Source organism: Colletotrichum abscissum, assembly GCF_030869225.1.
Source record: "Colletotrichum abscissum strain IMI 504890 chromosome Unknown Scaffold_34.1, whole genome shotgun sequence".
Lineage (NCBI taxonomy): Eukaryota > Fungi > Ascomycota > Sordariomycetes > Glomerellales > Glomerellaceae > Colletotrichum > Colletotrichum abscissum.
The window spans coordinates 510288-532829 of NW_026850254.1; the positions used below are offsets into that span (position 1 = coordinate 510288).

A 22542-nucleotide genomic window follows, 5' to 3' on the forward strand; every position below is an offset into this window, starting at 1 on the left:
ATGAAGTTTACGTACTTTACCATATTTTTCATATTTATATACGCTACCCACTTTAAAAAAGTAGAAGTAGTTATACGTATTACCGCGACTGCTGGCACGTATAGTAGTAAAGACTACGGACTACAAATAGAATATACCCTATTATATGAAATGGAACTAGTCGAATGGGGAATCCCTGTTAAATTAGATTAAGCTACGTAAAGTAATAAGAAAGCCATCATTAAAGCGAATAAACCTGTAGCTTCAGAAAAAGCAAATCCTAGTATAGCATATGAGAATAATTGACCTCTCATAGAAGGGTTTCTTGCTACACCTAAAATTAAAGCTCCGAAAACTACACCTATTCCTACTCCTGCTCCTATTAACCCTGTTGTAGCTAAACCTGTTCCTATTATTTTTGCAACTTGTATCATGTATTATATATATATATAATAGTTCCTTGTAGTGCCGTTATATAAGGCAGAAGACTGTATTACTAATCGTTTTGTAATTTTGAAGATTTAGGCTTAAACCACGAATTTGTAGAACGAAAGTAAAGGAATTTACTTTTAGTTTAAAGATAAGAACGGAAGGGGTTCTTTTATCTTTGTAGGTTACGCATATTTATTATAAGTTTTATAACAAATATGCTTAGGATTTATTGGATTCGAACCAATATCATAATGATTAAAAGTCATATGTATTCACCATTATACTAAAATCCCTTTTATTTTTTTATTTAACTAAGAATTATCCCTTGCTAAGGTATCGGCCTTGTTCGGCCAGTCAGCTAGCGAGAATTTCCTTATGTTATCGGGCGACTACGTACATCTTAAGTTAATTTTGAGAATAAGTGTTTACAAAAGAATTCGATTTATATGAATCAACAACAGATTGTCTACTATCTATTTTTAATGCATTTTTACCTAATTCAAATACAAATCCCACAGTAATAATACCAGTAAATATAAGCATAATTATTAATCCGTATATACCATTATCGTATTCACTAACACCAAATGGATATATAACTAAAATCTCTAAGTCTAACAGTAAATAAACCAAAGCAAAAATAAAAAATTTTATACCAAATTGAGTTCTATTTTGACCTAGGAAACTATGAAACCCACATTCAAATATACTATATTTTTCTTGATAAGGGTTATGTGGTGCTAAAACAAAATTAAGAACTAAAAAAAGGAAAGTTAATATAAGTACAAATACAAAAAAAAATGTCATACTACTCATTAATAATTAAATAAAATTTGTACCAATATGGTACCCATGCTTAATCATTCATTATTTATAAATATAAATAATAATATTACTAAAGTAATAACAGAAATAATAAAAGCCATAGGACTAGCTATAACTATATTATTATGTTTAAATTCTAAAGATTTAATAAAATTATTATATTTATCGTAAATATTACCGTGTAAAGTTAAATTTTCTAATAGAGGATTAACTTTATATTGTGGTGTATAAAAAAAAATTTCTTTAACAATAGTTAAATAATATACTCCACCTACAACACTAGTTAAAATAGCAATTAAAGTTATAAATATATATCCTTTATCTAAAGCTGCACTTAAAACCATTTGTTTTCCAAAAAATCCTACCATAGGTGGTATACCCATAAAAGAAAATATTGTAATAGCAAAACTTAAGGCTAATAAAGGGTTAATATAAAAATATCCTCTTAATTGATTAACTAATTGTACAGGAGAATTATTTTTATCTAAAAGTTCTTCATGTTCTTTATTATTAGTTACATAACGATAGAAAGAAAATCCTATAGCTATTAATATAATAAAGGCATTTAAATTACTTATAGTATATTGTGTTAAATAAAATATAAAAGCTTGAGTAGATTCTATACTTGATATACCTAAAGCTAATAACATATAACCAACGTGGGATATAGTACTATAAGCAAATAATCTTTTGATTCTAAATTGAGTTAAACCTACAACTGTTCCTATAATTAATGAGAATAGTGAACTTATAATTAAACCAAAAGTTCAATTTACATCTTGTCCTCCTCCAGAAGAATAAAAGTTATTACTTGTGTAATAAACTAATTCTAGTAAGAATATTAATATAGATATTTTAGCTACTAAAGCTACAAATGTTGTAACTATAGTAGGAATAGCGTCATAAACATCCGGAGATCAGAAATGGAAAGGAGCTGCACTAATTTTAAATAGGAACCCTATACTAAAAACTAATAAAGCAAAATTTATATAATAAGGTTGATATCAGTAAGTCATATCACTAAAGTCACTTATACTGTTAATCACGTATAAACCGTCTAAATTTGTAGTACCGGAATTTGCGTATAATAAAGCTGTCCCTAATAATATAAAACATGAACTTAATCCACCTAATAAGAAATAGATTAGACCTCCAGTAGTAGATAATTCAGAATTTCTATATATTGTACTTAATATATATAAACCATAACTTTGTAATTCTATTGAAAGGAATATAGATACTAAGTCATTTGTTGATATTAAGAAAACTGCACCTGCAATAATAAATAATAATATTAAAGGGTATTCTATTATTTTTAAGTGTTCTCCCATTTTGTTAATAATTTTTGTTCTATAATAAATAAATTTATTAAATAATAATTGATTTAAAGAAGAGTATTCTGGAACTCAAACTTTTCTAGGATGAAAACTTGTTAACTGTATAATTAATATACTAACAAAATATATAAATATATGGAAAATTTGAGTAATATTAGTTATATGAAGTAAACCTCCATGTAACCCTATACCATTACTTACTAAAGATAAGCTCATTGTATCTTGTAAAATACAATAAACTAAAGCTAAAATTGCGACTCTGTTAAAAAGTATTGAAATATCTCGTCTAATTGTGACGGCATTAGAAAGCAAAAGAAATAGTATTGAAGTTATTATCATGTAAAATTTTTATAATCAGAAGAGAAAATCGAATTCTCATTTTTAATTAAGACGAAGTCGCACGACTTCGTACTTCGTACGTATACTTCTGATCCCGGCAGCGTAGCCTGCCGGGAATTAAGCAGAGTAACCCTAATTAACGTTTTAACCTGTTAAACTATCCTGATAAAGTTGAGAATTTTTTTTAATTCCTAAGTAGGATCTTATTCGGCTGCTCGCCGATGGCTCCAGCCTGCTGCCGGCCTGCTCGCTACTATAGTAGAAAAGAAATAAAATAGTATACAGTAACCTCCTGACTTATGGCTAGCCTTCATTCGATCTTTATAACCAGGAGGGAAAATCGAATTCCCATTTTTAATGCATGAAATTAAAGTTTTAACCAATTAAACTATCCGGGTTACTCTGCTTATCACCTCTTAGGGTGTGGGTGAATACCCTGGTTCGAACAGGGAACATACTGTACCACAAACAGTCGATCTACCAATTGAGCTATATCCACCTTATGTTGGAGTGATTCGAACACTCAATTGTAAATACCAAAAATTTATGACTTACCCATTAGTCTACAACATAACCTGATAAGGTGAATCCGACTTGAACGGATACAGATACAAATATATCAAACAGGCCTAAACTGTTCATGTCTACCAATTCCATCATCACCCTTTTTATGCTCGAGATAAGACTTGAACTTATAACCAAAATAGCTTCAATATTTTGCTCTACCAATTGAGCTTCACGAGCTTAAGTCTAAAAAGTGGAGACATCAGGAATCGAACCTGAAATGTTGATATGCAAAATCAAAGTCTTACCAATTAAACTATATCCCCTTTATTATCCGAAAAACGACTTGAACGTTTACGAAATTTCATCAGTATTGTTTAAGAATACCCTGTCTACCTATTCCAGCACTCGGATTTAAAGCTTGCTACAAAGCCGTATTAGCAGCAAATAAGGCTAAAGTGAGTTGAACACTTATAATTACTGTCATGAGCAGTACACTTTACCAATTAAGCTATAGCCTCTATTATGCGGGCAAAGGATTCGCACCAATATAATTTGATCATGAGTCAAATATGTTACTATTACATCAACCCGCTGACTAGACTAGGCGGGGTTTGAACCCGCGTATGTAGCATTGAAAGAGCTATGTCTTTACCACTTGACTACTAATCCTATTCTTTAAGCCCAGTGCAAGTATCGCGCTTGCGTCTATTGATTACAAAACAATTGCATTACTTTTATGCTAACCAGGCTGGCTTTCATTTATATGATAGGCTTTATTAGCCCCTTTTGTTATAGTACCTCACGTATTATCGCGACGGCTGGCACGTGATTCATTGGTCAACACTAAGAGCGCAAGCTCGTCGCTGGTAGTGAATTGTGCCACCTCGACAAAAATCGCCGTACGGAGCCGGCTACTTTGTAGTACTAAGGTAAAAAAAATGTAAGATATATTAATAAATAGTTACTTTAAAATTAGTACTTTGTATCTTAAGATCTCTAGATCATTACAAACAAAGCCTATTGCAATAATATTAATATTATGCCGTAATAGTATATTACGTGAATTAGAAATATCTTAAGGTAAGCTTCGTGCCTATATGCTTTCAGCACTTATCTTTAACTAACTTAGCTTTCCTGCCGTGCCTATAATATATATTTACTTTAGTGTAAGTAACATCCCTTATAAAAATCATAAATTTTTAGAATAAATTAATATTGGGCTTATAAACAACAGGTAAACCAGAGGTTAACAATTAATATAACCTAACCTTTTGGGTTAAGTTTTTCCTGTTCCTTTCGTACAAAGGTTAATCCTTATTTTATTCAAATTCCCTCTAGAAGATAGAAACCATACTGTCTCACGACGTATTTAACCCAGCTCATGTAACTTTTTAATCGACGAACAGTCGTACCCTACATAGTTTCTGCATCCATGAGGATAAGTTAAGCCGACATCGAGGTGCCAAACCGCGCACTCATTTTGTACACTCTTGCGCAAATTAGCCTGTTCTACATGTTATCATAATAAATTTTATTTCCATTTTTCACAAAATGGTTCAGACTATGTCTTCATTTTTATTAGAGCGACTTATAGCACGCGCTCCCAACCATAACTTATTTAGTCTACGTAATCGCTACGAAATATGCTTATTTACCACTTACTCAACCTTTTACTGCGAAAGATCCTACACGACGTTTTGATGCAGATAATGAATACATTACATTTGGTTTATAATAACCTCTGTATGTTACTGTAGATAATTTTTTAAAAGAAGAATCTATATTTCTTAATCCTCCTTTTCATTTAAATTTAAATACAGATCTATCTGCTCTATTACGTCTTGTTAATCTTCCTTTAACTTCTAATCTTACACCTCCTAAATTTTTATATTTAATAGAATTAAATATTATATTAGAAATATTGCTATAGTATCTACTATGCTGTGAGTCGTTAACTGAAGTTTGTGCTGCTATAGTATTATAAGATTTGGCTTCCAATAATGAATTATAAGAACCTGAATTTATTAATTTAGAGTCCTTTAATATAGAAACTAAACTTAAATTAGGATAAGCATTTTGTAATAAAGAGAAATCTTTAGATTTAACCATAATAGCTTTTTCCTGAATTCTATTAACTTGAGGTAATTTGGCTACTTTTAATAAACTATCCATTACTCTTATAACCTGAGATTTAGGTTTTCTTAATTTTAAAGTTAAAGCTTGAGTAAAAATTTCAGGGTTAAAAGCCAAAGATTTCAAATTTATTATATTAAATTCGATATTTTTATTAAAAATTTTAGATAAAATACTACTTAATTTATGTAAGTAAATATTTTCAAATTTCAATTTATTTAAATAATAATTTAATTCGTATTTTCTTAATAAATCCAATTTATCCGAATATGATTCTTTAAATTGGATGCTTAAATATAATCTTAAATATAAATTAAAACATTCTAAAGACTCTGTTAAAAATTTATATTTAGAAAAAAGAATTTGTTTTTGATCTTCGTTTTTAGAACCTAAGGCTACTAAAGTAATATTATTTGTATTAGCTTGTAACTCCTGGGCTCCTGAAGATTTAGCACCATGAATTATGTTTTTTAATTCATCTTTAAATAAAGTTAAGAATTCATCTTCACAATCATTTAAATGTTTAAAATATTCTTGATATACATTATTCTTCTCTGCATTAATAGTGTATAAAGTTACTATAGCTTTAGAATTTGTATGTTTTGTTTCCATTTTACTTACATAGATTTTTTTTAATAATAAACTTCTTGTTTTAGGAGATATCAATCTTGATCCTTGAAATTTATTATCAAAATATAAATTAAAATAACTTTGTATTACTTTATTCGCATTTATATTATCTATAGGTAAGTTTTGCATATTTTTTTTATAATATGAATAGATTGTATTTTTTCATTCTTTAGACACAGGAGGTAAGTATTTTACTCTACCTAAATCATTTAATTGAAGATTAAACGGTGTTAATTTAAACTTATTGTTTAAATTAGAACGAAAAATTTTAGCATTTGTATTTAGAGCTTTCGTTTTCATAAAATGAAATTTTCTTTCTTTTTATCTTTTTTTTATAAGTGTATGGTAATAAAAATGTTGGGTGTTAAAAAGGATTATTGTTAGCATAACTCACCTTATAGTCGTTGAACGATTTTATCTTATATAATTATGCCAAGATAAATTTCGCTTCAAATCTACTTATATAAGTAATTCTTGAAATTAACCCAATATATTCTCAATAATTTTAACTTTTCTCTCTTTCGCCTCCGGCCTTACGGCCCTGGGGCTAGGTCGAGGGTTTAAAAATATTGAAGGACAAACATCCCTAGCGTAGCTTTTCCAATAATCCAAGATCTTTCCTTTTTGCATCTTGTGATCCTATGCCCTGCTTACGCAACTGTAAGATTTGTTGTTAATCAAACAGTATGGCACGAATTAGCCGTTGAGCTTTTCAAGTATTTATCATTATTATTAAGAGCGGGGGGGGGGTTCCCGACCAGTCACCTAATAACTCCAAAAACATTAGAATAGCGACGACGTCGCTATTCATAATATTTTTTTCTATACCGCTACTTTCACCATAGTGAAAATCGTACCTTAGATCCATCCGTATCTACAACAAGGGTAGATAAAGTGAATTTCATAAGATTAAATATAGTAAAACTACATAAAACCACAAACAACGTTATAAATTTTATAACAAATAAATTTTAGACACTCCCTTTTACTCTTTAAGGGGTCTGTGCCCCACATAAACTGTCTCCTAACAATATATTCCTTACCTAAGGCTACTTATATGTCAGACTAGGTTAATCTTTTCTTTCACTCCCGCCTAAATGACGAAGTCGCCATTCCAGCCAGGTGAATTTCCAAAATTAATTCTGAAGTATGACGTGAAAATAAAGGATTTTCATTTTTATTGAATCAATGTACCTTATAATCTGAAAATTAATTCATCATACCCTATAATTAGTAACAGTAAAGCTGCATAGGGTCTTCTCGTCTAACTAGAGGTAAACTGTATCTGCACAGTTATTCCAATTTCACTGAGTCAATCATAGAGACAGCTGTTGTATCGTTACATCATTCATGCAAGACCGCATTTAACGGCCAAGGCATTTCGCTACCTTAGGACCCTCACGTTAAGGCCGCCATTAACCGGGGGTTCCTTCAACACCAAATTTATTGATCAATTTAGTTATATTCGTTAACCAGCCGGCATCGGGCAGACATCACACTCAATACTTCGATTTTTAATCTTTTAGCAAAGTGCTGTGTTTTAATTAAACAGTCGTACAACACTATTTTATGCTTCTTCCTTTTTACCCGATATTAATCAGGACTAATGAGCTCTCCTTATCCCGAAGTTACGGTAGTTAGTTTGCCGAGTTCCTTTATGATTGTTAGCTCATTTACGCCTTCGTATTCTCTACTAGCTTACTTGTTTTAGTTTCTAGGTACGGTTATTTTTTCATCTTCTCTTTCTATACTCATCTCTTTAGTTTATTGTATATACTTAACAAAATATATTACTATTTTTTCCAGCACACTTATCACTTGTAAGTGTTGTCATTTAGTAAAAAAGATTTTCTCATCGTTTAAACCTTTAGATTTATAACTTAGAGGCCGTTACTTTAAGGGGCATATTTTTCCATCCATAAGCTTTAGGCGGAGGATTTAGTACTTACTAAAATACCTAGTAACTCGAAGTAATCATCATAAAGAAGATTACTACTCTTTAAAGAAAGAGGCGACCCCTCCCAGAGGGAGGGAATCCCTATTTACCATAGTTATGATACGTAGAGATTTTACTAGGCTTTTTCGGTAAAATGTCCTTCTTATTCGTTACTCATGTCACCATTCTCACTTGAATTGTTTGTTATATATTTCTTCACAGAAGAAATATCCTAATTTAATTCAACGTTCTGCTACCCCACTAAATTACAATAATATATATATATAGTAAAATATGGACAAGGTGTCGGTATATTGTTTAGATCCGTTAAATTTTCGATGCTTTTAAAACTTAACAAGCGCTCTGTTACGAGGTCTTCAAAATTTGGCTGCTTCTAAGCCCATCTCCTTGTCGACTTTAATAATAACCTTCTTAATTTCACTTAACTAATAATTTTGGAACCTTAACTCTTGTTCTGGGCTGTTTCCCTTTTGACATACAACCTTATCATTCTATGTCTGATAATTCAAGATCCATCTTTGCCATTCCGAGTCTACATACTCACCGATAAAATCTTCACGATCCCCCGATATATACAAATCAACATGTTGTTTTAGTTCGTGGCCGAACTAAAATTAGAACATCTTGTCTGAGATTAAATTCTGTACCTGCTAAGATGTTACTCAAATTGCCTACTGTTATAGGTTTCGCAGAAAACCAGCTATCCTAGTCAGTGTTGTCTTTCACTACCTACCATAATTCTTCGGATATCTTTACAACGATAACCCGTTCGGACTTTTATAATCCTGATTATGGTAAAATCACCAGGCTTCGGGTCTAACTTTAGACACTCTTCGTTATTTTAACGATTGGTTTACCTACGCTTTCACTCGCATCTAATGTTAACTTGGTGACCCATTATGCAAAAGGTACGTTCTCACTTTGGCTCGAACTGCTTATAAAACTACTAATTCTAATCATTATCTCACGATACTATTCACTATCGCTTATGTATTATATTTAGCCTTTGAGGAAGGTTCCCCGGGCCCTTTCCCTTACAGGGATCAGACAATAAATTCAAACAGTTTCTAAACCATTTTACTTATTATTAAATAGGCTCCTCTACTTTCACTCACGCTACTTATAGAATCTCTTTTGATTTCTTTTCCTGAAGTTACTAAGATATTTCAATTCACTTCGTTTATTAAAAAACTTCTCTTAGGGTTTATATTTAAAATAAGTTTTTAGGGCGAAAACCACTAAATTCCTAATTTGAGTAAATAAATCATACCCTTTAATACATAGCCAGATTTCCATAATAGTTTCTTTGTATACTTGTATATTTATATATAAATATATGTTCTATATCCATTACATTTCTATTGATTCCAATTTCAGATTATTGCGGTTCGAACGCAACTATTCTCCTTCCCAAAAGGAGCGCCTAACCAACCCGGCCCTAATCTGTAAAAGGTAAATTTTTGCTTTTAGGCTGCAGCAAACTAGCTTCGCAGCAAAAAACAGAGAATATGGGATTCGAACCCATGATGGGGCAATCCCATACCGGTACTCAAGGCCGACACTTTAAACCACTCAGTCAATTCTCTTTTTAGGGCAAATTACATTACTATCTTGCTCACTTTTTAATTCTTCCAAGAATCGAACTTGAATTTCATTCTTATCAAAAATGCACTTTACCGTTAAGTTAAAGAATTTAGAAGATTTTAAAAATACAAGAGTACTCAGACTCGAACTAAGAATTCGGAGGTTGAAGCTCCTTGTTTTGCCATTAAACTATACTCTTTTTTTTAAGGAATAAGTGACTCGAACACTTAACCTGCCGTGTGTAAAACGGTTGCTCTACCATTGAGCTAATCCCTTTTTTTTTTTGGTTTTATTGTAATAACTATTGCACCTATCATAGCTAACAATAGAATAAAACTGGCTAGTATTAATCACATACTGTGACTTGTATATAGTATATTACCTATACTAGATATATGGCTTGTTTCTATTAAATTTCCATCTCAACTACTACTTGTAGCAAAAAATAGATCAGAACTTTCTCCTCCTAAATTTGAGATTGTAGTATTATTAAATAATTTTTCTCCGGGAGCATTGAATGATGTGTGGTATAATACATTATTTAATGAATTATTTGAATTATTTAAAATAGCTAAATCATATGGTAAGAATTGGAAAACTAAATAATTAAAAAATATTGTTATAAATAAAGCTAAAGGTATACTATTTTTAGTATTACTTTGTAATTCACTAACTCTAATATTAATTAGCATTAAAATGAATAAAAATAGTATAGATACAGCTCCTATATAAACAATTAAGTAAGATAAACCTATAAAATTTAAACCTAATAATATTAAATAAGAAGATACACTCCCAAATAATCCTATTAAAAATAGAACAGAGACTATCGGATTTTTACTTACAATTGTTAAAATGGCACATAATATTGCAAATATAGAAACAATATCTAAAGCTCCTGTTTTAAACCCACTAGTATATATTTCATCTACGATAAACAAATTTGACATATTGCTCGGATAAATTTTACCCCTTATGGGGGAAGTGATAAAACAGAGGTAAATCTTACAGATTTGGCCTGCTACGGAAAGAAGATGACTCGAACACCCAAATGTTTTCACATAATATTTAGCAAATATCTTGCCCTACCTATGGCGACCTTTCCTACAAAGACTCTCTTTAAAATAATCGAACTAAGTCGGCATCGAACCGACATCCCTTTTCGTGACAGGAGAAGTCTTTACCAATTAAGCTATTAGTTCAAATATTTACGGTTAGTTGGAATCGAACCAACACACTCTGTTTGGAAGACAGCAATCCTACCATTAAATGATAACCGTTTATAATATAACCCATAGGATGTACTTTACTAATAATTCCAGTATATTTATAATATATTCTATACTTTACTAATAATTCCAGTATATTTACTATTTATAGTTTCTTAGCTATAAATATTAACCTTGTTTGTTTTCAATCTAATTTTAAAACATTTAAAATAACTTTTTAATTAGAAAGAAAATATAAAAGGTAGTTCTATATTGTTACTTCGCTCTTCATTTGATTAATAGCATAAATTAAGAACCTCAGTAATATATTGATACGTATAAGAAAAGTCAAACTACATCAACGAAATGTCAATAAAGAATACCTCCCTCAAAACCTAAATGATGGTTATCAGTTAAATGATAAGCGTATATTCTTCATAATCCCACTCCTAAAAATAGTGTACCAATTATAACATGGAATCCATGAAAACCTGTTGCGAAGTAGAAACAAGTACCAAACGCTCCGTCACTTATAGTAAATGATGAAACTGAATACTCTACACCTTGGAAAGCTGTGAAAACTAAGGCTAATAATACAGTAGCAATAGCACCATATAAAGCTCCCCCTCTGTCTCCTTGGATTAAAGCATGATGGCTATAAGTAATTGTAGCCCCGCTAGATAATAATATTACAGTATTAAGTAGAGGTAATTCAAAAGGATTTATTGGATCTATACCCATAGGTGGTCATTGTGCTCCTAATTCAACTGTAGGTGTAAGTGAGCTATGGAAAAATGCTCAGAATATAGCTACAAAGAATAATCCTTCAGACACTATAAAAAGAATAACACCTAAATTTAGTCCTTTTTGCACTGCTAATGTGTGGTTTCCTAAAAATGTACCCTCAGTTATTATATCTCTAAATCATAAAGTCATAGAGCTAACTACTAAAAAAAGTCCTACATAAAATAACACATAAGCATTTAAAAAATTATGCATAGATAGTGCTGCATTTAGAGTTAATGTTAATAAACTTATACTAGTATAGATAGGTCAGGGTGAAGGTGATACCAAGTGAAACGGATGGTCTTGAAATTGACTTCTCGATAGATTTGTCATTTTGTATTTTATTTTGTAATTATCGAATTGCTCGGACTAGATAGGCTAAGTTAGGCATCCATTATCCCCAACGAAGCCCTTAAGGGGAATCGAACCTCTATCATAATATTAACAGTATTATGCTCTACCGTTGAGCTATAAAGGCTTTAGATGTTTAGGAGACAAGAGATTCGAACTCTTAAAGCAGAAAATTGCTATTGAGTTTACAGCTCAACCCTTCTTGCCAATAAAGGAACTCTCCTTCTTTATATAAGCTGACTATTTATTTTTCAATAAATAGGCTGCCAATGGGCAACACTTAATATAAAGAGTGAATTCAGTCTTAAATAATTATTGCTTTTGAAGGCAACATTTAAAATAAAGAATTCACTTTTAATAATTGGGCTGCGATAAGCAGCACCTAATATATTATATTTTTTAGGTTTATAAACCCCGTGCAACTTCCACTACACGAACCATATTTCGACTTAACACTAATCAGAGTCACGCATACGAAGAATTCCATTATAATATTTTAATCCGATTTATAAAAGAGATTATAACAAAATAGCAAACTTATTGCGTAAGCTCCTTTCAGCATGCGACGAGTGGTTAGTACCAATCCGAGATTTAATTCACCGTGACATGGTGATTCACGATTACTAGTAATTACTTATTCATATAGTCGAATTTCAGACTACAATCCTTGTATAATTTATATCCTCTTTTTTGAGATTAGCTAAAATTCGCATTTTCGCATCTCTTTGTTAAGGACTACGTGGCACGTCTATAGCCCACAACATAAGGGCCATGATGACTTGTCTTTTTCCTTTTTATCTTTTCCGCTATAAAGAAAGATTGCTTTATAAAACTTTATATAAATAAAGCAAAGGATTCCGTTAATTCCATGGAAGAACCACAGTTTCACAACATTAACTGAAAACAGCCGTGCAACTCCTGTATTTATTGCTAAATATTCAAGTTGTGGTAAGGTTTTTCGTGGATCATCGAATTAAATAACATACTTCACTACTGGTGTCAGAAACGGTCTAGTGATTTCAGTTCCTGCGTTGCCACATTACTCTTGAGGTGAAATGCTTTCATTTTCATTTATAGACTAATTCTGCTTAAACTACACTCACATCCTAAGAGTTGCCTTCTAGGATACGAGTTGCTATTTTAGCGACTAGTCCATGGCATTCATCATTGTCTGCAAAGACTACTAGGGTGTCAAATCCTGTTCGTGTTCTATGCCTTCGTCCTCCAACGTCAGTTATTACATAAAAGACAGCTTTCGCCTTTATCAGTCCCCTTGGTATCACAGAATATAATCTCTCCACCTCAAGTACGGTCTTCTCACATAAAACTCTAGTCAAGTACTCCTTTTAGTTAAGGTATTTTGACCGTCTGGGTACCCTTTAAACCTATTTAATATGAATAATGCTCGTCTCTTACGTATTACCGCGACTGCTGGCACGTAATTGGTCAAGACTAGTATACATATTATCATTATTAATACGTACTTAAAACTTTATTTTTGTATAAACAATTCTGTTTCGTTTCCCCAAATTGCCAGTTCAGCCGTTAGGCCATTGACCAAAATTCCCCACTGCTGTACTAATTTTGCATTGGGCTTTTTTCAGACCCAATGTGACCGATCAACCTTTCAGTTACGGTTACGAGATTTTAAAGCTAGTGAAGACATTACCTTTACTACTACCTCTCTCGACGATATTAATCTTCTTCCTAAAGCGGCTTTTGCCTTTATTATTATGTGGTATTTTATCCCTCACTTCAAGGTAGTGAAAATATCATATACTCACCTGTACACCACTTATTAATTAAATTATTCATTATATTAATCGTACGATTAGCATGTGTCAAGCATTTGGACAGCATTCATTCAGAGCCATCACCAAACTCATTTATATAATTTCATTGATGTATTTCACAATCTGCTTGATGTCAAATACATCACTAATAAATCCAAAGCAGTTTAGGATAAGAATACGCTCCATTCATACCTCATGTTAAGTAAAAACTATATTAATCGCGACGACTTAGTCGTCGCGCTTACCAAACATATGCTAATAAATATATTTTTTTTAGTACTTACCAAAACACGTGCACTAGCACACTCGCCCTTATCTTACACATTTATAAGCGGACTGTCGTGGGATGTACTTGAGGTATGCACTTGTTTATGAACAACTTTTAGGATTTTTATAAGTAGGGGTTGTCAAAAAACTACTACAATTTTAAACCTATTACATCATATTAAATTATATATAAAATATACTTGGTATTTAATTTCTAGGTTCCGCCTACTTGTAAATCTCCCCCCCCCCGTTTTTACTGTACCCTAGAAATTAATATCCTATTTAATTTGATGCCAAGTACATCACATGCGAGATGAGACAAAAAACTTATAAATATAGGGTTAATTGTCCGCAAATAATAATTTATACTCTGGTGGCCTGCCAGACATTCTTTATTAACTCCTGAATAATCTACTCTTGCTAAAAACTATAAATTAGATATTTAAGAAATAGAAGCTAACTATTTCATTAAAGACTAAAATACCTTTCACCTTGCCTTTAATCTAATACTTCATTAAAGCTATATTTTAGAATTTCTGGTTTAAATGAAATAGTTAAGCGAAAACTGTATTTTTTATTCATTTAAAAAAACTAGTTCCGCGTAAACTAGCTTTTTAACTTTAAATGAACAAGTTCCGCGAAAACTTTTATAAATAATATCCAGCAAATAATTTTTCATTAATACATATCGCCAAAGAATAATTTTGCTTTTATTCATTGCTTCTATAAATAAAGAACTTAAAAATAACTAACACATACTATTATTTTTTATTTTCTCTAGAAATGACCATTATTTTTATTATGATAATTATTAGTTATCTATATACTAACTAAAGGGAGAACTTTACCATCTTTATCACTAAATTAGAATTAGTATTTATATAGTATTCTTTTTAGAAAGCACATACTTGAACCTAATTCTAAAAATTATCTGGATTTTTACGGTTTTATTAAATAAAATTATTAAGAATAAATTTAAACTTAACGTTCTTTATCTGGTTATTATTAAATTAAAGGTTAACTCCTACAACTACAAATCCCTGTTTAAAGATCAATGTTTATTGTTGTAGAGAGCTTGAATATTAATATTGAATTCTTAAATACTATTAATGATTTATGTATTCGTATTGAACTCAGATTATTACTAAGTCTGTATAGCTAATAGGATTCTTATTATTTAAGAGAGCCTAAGACTATTTTTTACCATTAAGATAATACCCTAGATTGCAAATTTATATAGATATACGGCAGACTACGCGGCCGACAAACTACTAAATTCCGCCATAAAGCTTCGAATTAATGTAAATCTAATCCGTCTTTGATATAACCGCTAGTTAAAACTACAAACACTTGAGCTTGTATAAATGCGATACCTAATTCTAAACCAGAGAAAGCAATTATAAAAGCTAAAGGTACTAATCCTAAGAAGAAGAAGATGAAACCTGAAGTCATAATATTGTAAGTAAATCCTGCTAATATATGTAATAACATGTGACCTGATAATATATTAGCGGCTAATCTAAGCCCTAAAGAAATATTTCTAGCTAAGTATGAAATAAATTCTATTAAAACTAATAATGGTAATAAAGCTAAAGGACAACCAGCTGGTACTAATAATGAAAAGAATTTTAAACCATGTTTTTGGAATCCCAATATAGTTGCACCTAAAACAATAGTGAAACTAAGAGCAAATGTTAAAACAAAATGACTAGTTGATGCGAAACTGTAAGGTACCATACCTATTAAATTATTTATTAATATAAATATAAATAAAGTGTAAATAAAAGGGAAATATACTTGACCGCTTCTAGCATTTATTTGATTTACAACTATACCGTGTATAGTTGCATATAAGGATTCTTGACTAATAGATCAGTTGTTACTAATTAATTTATTATTATTTATACTTAATACACTTAAAATTAATGTGAAAACTAATCCAATTGTTAAATATAATCCTATGTTAGTCATAGATATATGTAAATCACTTAATATAGGTAAATCTATACTTAATAAATCTCTTATTTCAAATTGAGTTAAAGGGCTAGAAATTTCTTTATTTAAATTGTTTAAACTTAAAGTATTCATATTATACTCTAAGCTTTTTATATAAGCCTACAAAAATCTAAATATCTATAATTTATTATACTCCAAATTTATCTAATAATGTTGAGATAAAAAGACGAGATACAAATAAACTAACTATTCTTGGTAATACGTATTTAGAAAATACGTATGTTAGTAATACAATTATAGCAAAAGCAAAAGTTACTTCGTTAATAAAATAAAATGGTACTAATTGAGGCATTTACAGAGAATTTTAGAGATAAATACTTATAAATCGTAACTTAATCAGAGGAGTATTAAGGTTTAATATTAAACTCGAAGATAAATAGAAGGAGTCGCAGCCACAGCTGCTTCCTTATAGCTACTACTAATATGTTTGTTTTATATCCATATATTATACAGTTTACATTATCAGGTGACTGGCTAGAATAAAACCAAACAACTTAATAAAAATCAAACCTTGGGGTTGATCGCTACTGATTCTAATCTAATCACTACTAATTGTAGTCAGCCAGGTAAAGTAATTGGTAGTATTCTTATCAGTATGTATTTAAAGAAAGATCATGGAGGAATCGAACCTCTTACTTAAGATTTGCAGTCAAAGTGTAGACCATCTACTTCATAATCTAGTAATATTTATTTTATTCAAGCCGCGACCACTATTACGTAGTCCGCGGTAGCTATAAGTTGTTTAAACTTTAAATATCCCACTAACCAAGGAGCAACCTGCTGGTTTCTTGCCTTATCTTACTATATAAAATATACAAGTTTATTAGAAACTATAAATTAGATTAGCAACAGAATAGTGTAAACTATCTAATATTAAAGAAGGGTATATTCCAAGTATAACAGTAAATAAAACTAATATAAACAATAGTGTGAATTCTCTTTTTGTTGTGTCAAATATATTTTCTTCAAAAAATTTAGTGAAAGAACCTCCAAATGTAATTCTATTAAACATATAAATAGTATATGCAGCAGAGAATACTATAGATGTAGAACCTAATACACCTAATAATGGTAATTTTTCTACCATACCATAAAGAGACATAAATTCTCCTATAAAATTTAATGTTAAAGGAGCTCCACAATTACCTAAAGATAATATAAAGAATAATATAGAGAATAAAGGCATAAGTTGAGCTATACCTCTGTATAGATAGATCATTCTAGTACCAGATCTATCGTATAATATTCCTCCAGCACATATAAATAAACCACTAGATACAAATCCGTGGGCTAAACCTAAAGCAATACTTCCTTCAATTCCTTGAATTGTATTACTAAATGCACCTATTAAATATACAGCAGCGTGAGATACAGAACTATATGCAATTAATTCTTTAACATCTACAGTTCTTAATGTACTAAAACTTGCGTATATTATAGTGATAACACCTATAGTATATACTATAAAAGTTAGATCTAATGTAGCTTTTGGTAATACAGGTAAAATTAATCTAAATATACCGTATAAACTTAATTTTAAAACAATACCAGCTAATATAATACTTCCACCTAAAGGTGATTCAACATGAGCTTTTAATAATCAATTATTTAAAAATATTACAGGTGTTTTTACAGCGAATGCAATAAAAATAGCACCAAATAATATAATCTGAGTAGTATAATCAAAATTTGTTTTAAATAATGCATCAAAATCTGTTGTACCCATTATAGAATACATAGCTAAAATAGCTAATAATAAGAATAAAGATCCTCATACTGTATATAAAAAGAAGTAATAACTTGCTCTTACTTTATTACTAGATCCAAATAAACCTATTAATAAAAATAAAGGAGGTAAAATACTTTCGAAAAAGATATAGAATAATAATATATCTGCAACTAAGAAACATCCTAATAATAATGTTTCTAATAATAATATAGTATTTAAATAAAATTTCACATTTTCTTTTATAGAGTTTCAATTCGATAATAAAGCAATAGGCATTATTATAGTTGTTAATAACACAAAATAGATAGAAATACCATCTACTCCTAAATAAATATCAAATAATTGAACATTATAATGTTCTTGTACAAATTGGAATTGATTTGTACTTGAATTAAAAAATATATAAACGATAAAAGATAAAATCATATTAACACTAGAAGTTACTAATGCTATTTGTTTGTATAACGTTACATTTTCGACATTAGAGTTAGGGCCTTCATAAGAAGTAAAACTAGATATAATAAATATACCTATAATTGGAATAATAAGTAAAAGGGATAATAACATCACTCTTGATAGTAATTTTTAACAAAGTCTTAATTTGTATCATAATAGGAAATTACGATGTATAGCCGCCTTCGGCTCCCAAATAATTAAGTAAGATATACAGTATTTTAAGTAGGGAGTAAAAAACCTAATTAGCCACGAGGCATACTTCATCAGCAGCTAGTGATGAAGTAGGAACTAGATAGCACAAACTAGCAAAATCCAAATATTATATTGTAATATTTATTACAAAGATATCAAGTGCATATAAAGTACAAGGTAATAATATAATAAAAGCAAATAATAAAGGTAGTAATACTGTTCAACAGAATGACATTAATTGGTCAAAACGTATTCTAGGGAATGAAGCTCTAACTCATATAAAAATGAAAACTAGAAGAGAACTTTTTGCACCTAAAATAAGACTAGAAAATAAACCACTTTCAGCAAAAGCACTTACAAAATTTTTCATGTTATTATATTCAGCAGATAACACTCAATCTATATCAAATACATAAGCACCTAAATTATTTATTAAGTTAAATCAGTATAATAGATTAAATCCGGCTAAATAACCACCTAAAAATAGTATACTTGTTAATATACACATTAATAAGATACTACCATATTCAGCTAAGAAGAAGAAGACAAATACAACCGCTGCGTGTTCTGTCATAAACCCACTAACTAATTCAGATTCAGCCTCAGCTAAATCAAATGGAGCTCTATTAGTTTCTGCTACAGAACCTATAAAGAATATTAAGAAAATTGGGAATATAGGTAATATAAGTCATACTGCTTTTTGAGCTTGTATATTAATATTTAAATTAAGACTACTAGTAATCATGATGATTAAAAGTATAGCTGAACTTAAAACTAATTCATAGCTAATCAATTGAGCTGTACTTCTAAGAGAACCTAAAAAAGCATATTTACTATTCGCACTTCATCCAGCTAATAAAATACCGTAAGTTCCTAAAGATGAAACAGCTAACATATAAAATATACCTAATTCTAAGTCATTTAAAGTTAAACCTGGCCCATATGGTACTACTCCATAACCTAATAGAGCGAAAGCTAAAGTAATTACAGGACCTAAGAAGAATAATATAGTATTAGCTTGTGTAGGTGCAACATATTCTTTTAAAATTAATTTTAAAGCATCCGCAAAAGCTTGTAATAATCCATAATATCCTACAGCATTTGGTCCTAATCTTCTTTGCATACTTGCCATAGTTTTTCTTTCGGCAACAGTTACATAAGCTACTGCTAATAAAGCAGGCAACATTAATAAAACTACTTCTAATACAGATAAAAGAGTTGAAGTATAATACATTTATTTCTAAAAATTAAGGTTTTTGTTTTATAAATACTAAGTAATAAAATTTAAGAGCCATGTTTTATAACAAGACTGACGAGCATATTGCCTTACAAAGTACGAAGTCCCGACTTCGTTTCGCTATAAACTCTATTAAAGTATGATAGAAATAAAAAACCAGTAAAAAAATATACCTATAATTAAGTGTTTTTCAGAGTTTAGCTCTGAGTTATCTCATTTCAGATTCGAACTAAAATCAGAATATTAGAAGTATTCGGCTCTACCATTGAGCTAATGAGACTTTTTGTATTTTCTTACTTCATAAGAAAAGACTAAGACTAGATTTAAGTAATTTAAGAGCGACTACGTCGCGCCCTAACTATTGTCAGTAGCAATATTATAAACTACAGTTACTTTGTAAAGGAAGACTTACAAAGGCATGAGGTTTAGGAGGACTACTTAATGCTCATTCTAAGCTAGGGTAACTTCTATTTAAAAGAGCTTGTAAAGTATCAGTGTAATATTGTACAGATAATCAAGGATTTCTGTTAGCAACTTTACCTTCAACTAATTGTTTGTATACTACATATAAGAATAATCATGCAGCTACAACACTTATAATAGATCCAAAACTACTAATTAGATTTCAACCTGCAAAAGCGTCAGGATAATCACTAATACGTCTAGGCATTCCTTGTAATCCTAAGAAATGTTGTGGGAAGAATGTTAAATTAACTCCTATAAATAAAACTCAGAATTGAATTTTAGCTAATACGATGTTATAATTTAATCCTAATATTTTTGGTATTCAGTAGTATCAACCACTAAACATTGCAAAAACCGCACCCATACTTAAAACATAATGGAAATGAGCAACTACATAGTATGTATCATGGAAAGCTATATCAAGTGAAGCATTAGCTAAAACAACTCCACTTAATCCTCCTATTGTAAACATAAATACAAATCCTAAAGCAAATAGCATAGAAGGTGTTAATTTTATAGATCCTCCATAAGATGTAGCTAATCATGAAAATATTTTAATTCCAGTAGGAACTGCAATAATTAATGTAGCAGCTGTAAAATATGCTCTAGTATCAACATCTAAACCTACTGTATACATATGATGAGATCAAACTATGAACCCTAATATACCAATAGACATCATAGCATAAACCATTCCTATATATCCAAATATGCTTTTATTAGAACTAGCTGAAATAGTTGTACTTATTATACCAAAACCAGGTATAATTAAGATATAAACTTCAGGGTGTCCAAAAAATCAGAATAAATGTTGGTATAGTATAGGATCACCTCCTCCGGCTGTTTCAAAGAATGATGTATTAAAATTTCTATCTGTTAAAACCATTGTAATACCTCCAGCTAAAACAGGTAAAGATAATAATAATAATACAGCTGTTATAACTACAGCTCATCCAAATAAAGCTAGTTTATGTAATCTTATACCAGGTGTTCTCATATTTACAACTGTAGTTATAAAATTAATAGCCCCTAATAAACTACTTACCCCAGATAAATGTAATGCAAATATAGCTAAATCTACACTAGGTCCACTGTGACTTTGTAATCCTGATAAAGGAGGATATAATGTTCATCCTGTACCTACTCCACCTTCTATACATGCTGAAAATACCAATAGTATTAAACTAGGTGGTAATAATCAAAAACTTATATTATTTAATCTTGGAAAGGCCATGTCGGGACCTCCTACCATTAAAGGCATTAGGAAGTTACCAAAACCTCCAATTAATGCTGGCATAACCATAAAGAAAATCATCAGTATAGCATGTGCTGTTATTATACTATTATATAATTGATTATCTGCAATATATTGAACTCCTGGTCCACTTAGTTCTAATCTTATTAATACAGAGAAAGCTGTACCTAATAATCCAGAAAATAAAGCAAAAATTAAATATAAAGTTCCTATATCTTTAGCGTTCGTTGACAAAAATCATCTCTCTAGTCCCATACTTATCGAGGATGTTAATTTCTGTTCCTCTTCTACTTCTTTAAACAACAATTTAATCACTAATTGTTCGAACAACAATTAATGTAGATTACTTCTAATTTTATATTCTTAAGAATTTTATTAAATATAAACAAAGTAATTAGTAGTATTCTTATCAGTATGTATTTAAAGAAAGATCATGGAGGAATCGAACCTCTTACTTAAGATTTGCAGTCAAAGTGTAGACCATCTACTTCATAATCTTTTTTTTTTAGAAACTTATTCATCAAACATTCAATTAGCTTCAGACATAATTTCCTCTGGCTCTTCATACATTGAACTAGAGTATGTTTCAAAACTTTCTGGTTCTTGAAACATTCAATTAGCTTCAGACATAATATCTTCTGATTCAAATTCTATAGGGTTATCTCCTGATTCTTCAAACATTCAATTAGAATCTTGCATTATTTGCTCAGGAGAATCCGAATACATTGTTGAAACTTCAGCGAAGAAACCTCAAAAATCTGTAGAAGTATTTAAATGTAAATCTCTTAATTGATCAAAATAACTCAATACATCTGATTTGTATACATGATATTCACCACAACTAGTACAATATTCCACGAAATAATTGAACTCTTCTGCCATACTATAATAAAAATTAACTCAATTTGAATCTGAGAGAGTCTCAAACATATCTATGCCATGATTCCCCATAACTGAAGAACGAAAATCCACATAATTCAACATTAAAGCCCCATTTCCTTCTTTTCCTACATGACACCTTAAATTTTCGATAACACTTAGTCTTACTGCTATATCATCCTGTG

The 22542-nt window shown here is 30.2% G+C and overlaps 4 protein-coding genes across 4 annotated transcripts; all 4 read right to left on the bottom strand.

Moving 5' to 3' along the window:
* Positions 1-188: 188 nt before the first annotated feature.
* Positions 189-413, bottom strand: CABS01_11960 (uncharacterized protein; the record flags this gene model as incomplete). Its single annotated transcript, XM_060545314.1, has 1 exon — positions 189-413. The coding sequence occupies one exon, from the start codon at positions 411-413 to the stop codon at positions 189-191; it is 225 nt and encodes a 74-aa protein (XP_060397179.1).
* Positions 414-816: 403 nt separating this feature from the next.
* On the bottom strand, positions 817-1218 carry CABS01_11961 (uncharacterized protein; the record flags this gene model as incomplete). The annotated part of the gene is made up of 1 exon (XM_060545315.1): positions 817-1218. One exon carries the CDS (start codon positions 1216-1218, stop codon positions 817-819), a length of 402 nt encoding a protein of 133 aa, XP_060397180.1.
* A 4001-nt stretch (positions 1219-5219) lies between these two features.
* CABS01_11962 (uncharacterized protein) lies at positions 5220-6311 on the bottom strand (the record flags this gene model as incomplete). Its single annotated transcript, XM_060545316.1, has 1 exon — positions 5220-6311. One exon carries the CDS (start codon positions 6309-6311, stop codon positions 5220-5222), a length of 1092 nt encoding a protein of 363 aa, XP_060397181.1.
* A 9960-nt stretch (positions 6312-16271) lies between these two features.
* On the bottom strand, positions 16272-16436 carry CABS01_11963 (uncharacterized protein; the record flags this gene model as incomplete). Its single annotated transcript, XM_060545317.1, has 1 exon — positions 16272-16436. The coding sequence occupies one exon, from the start codon at positions 16434-16436 to the stop codon at positions 16272-16274; it is 165 nt and encodes a 54-aa protein (XP_060397182.1).
* Positions 16437-22542: the final 6106 nt, after the last annotated feature.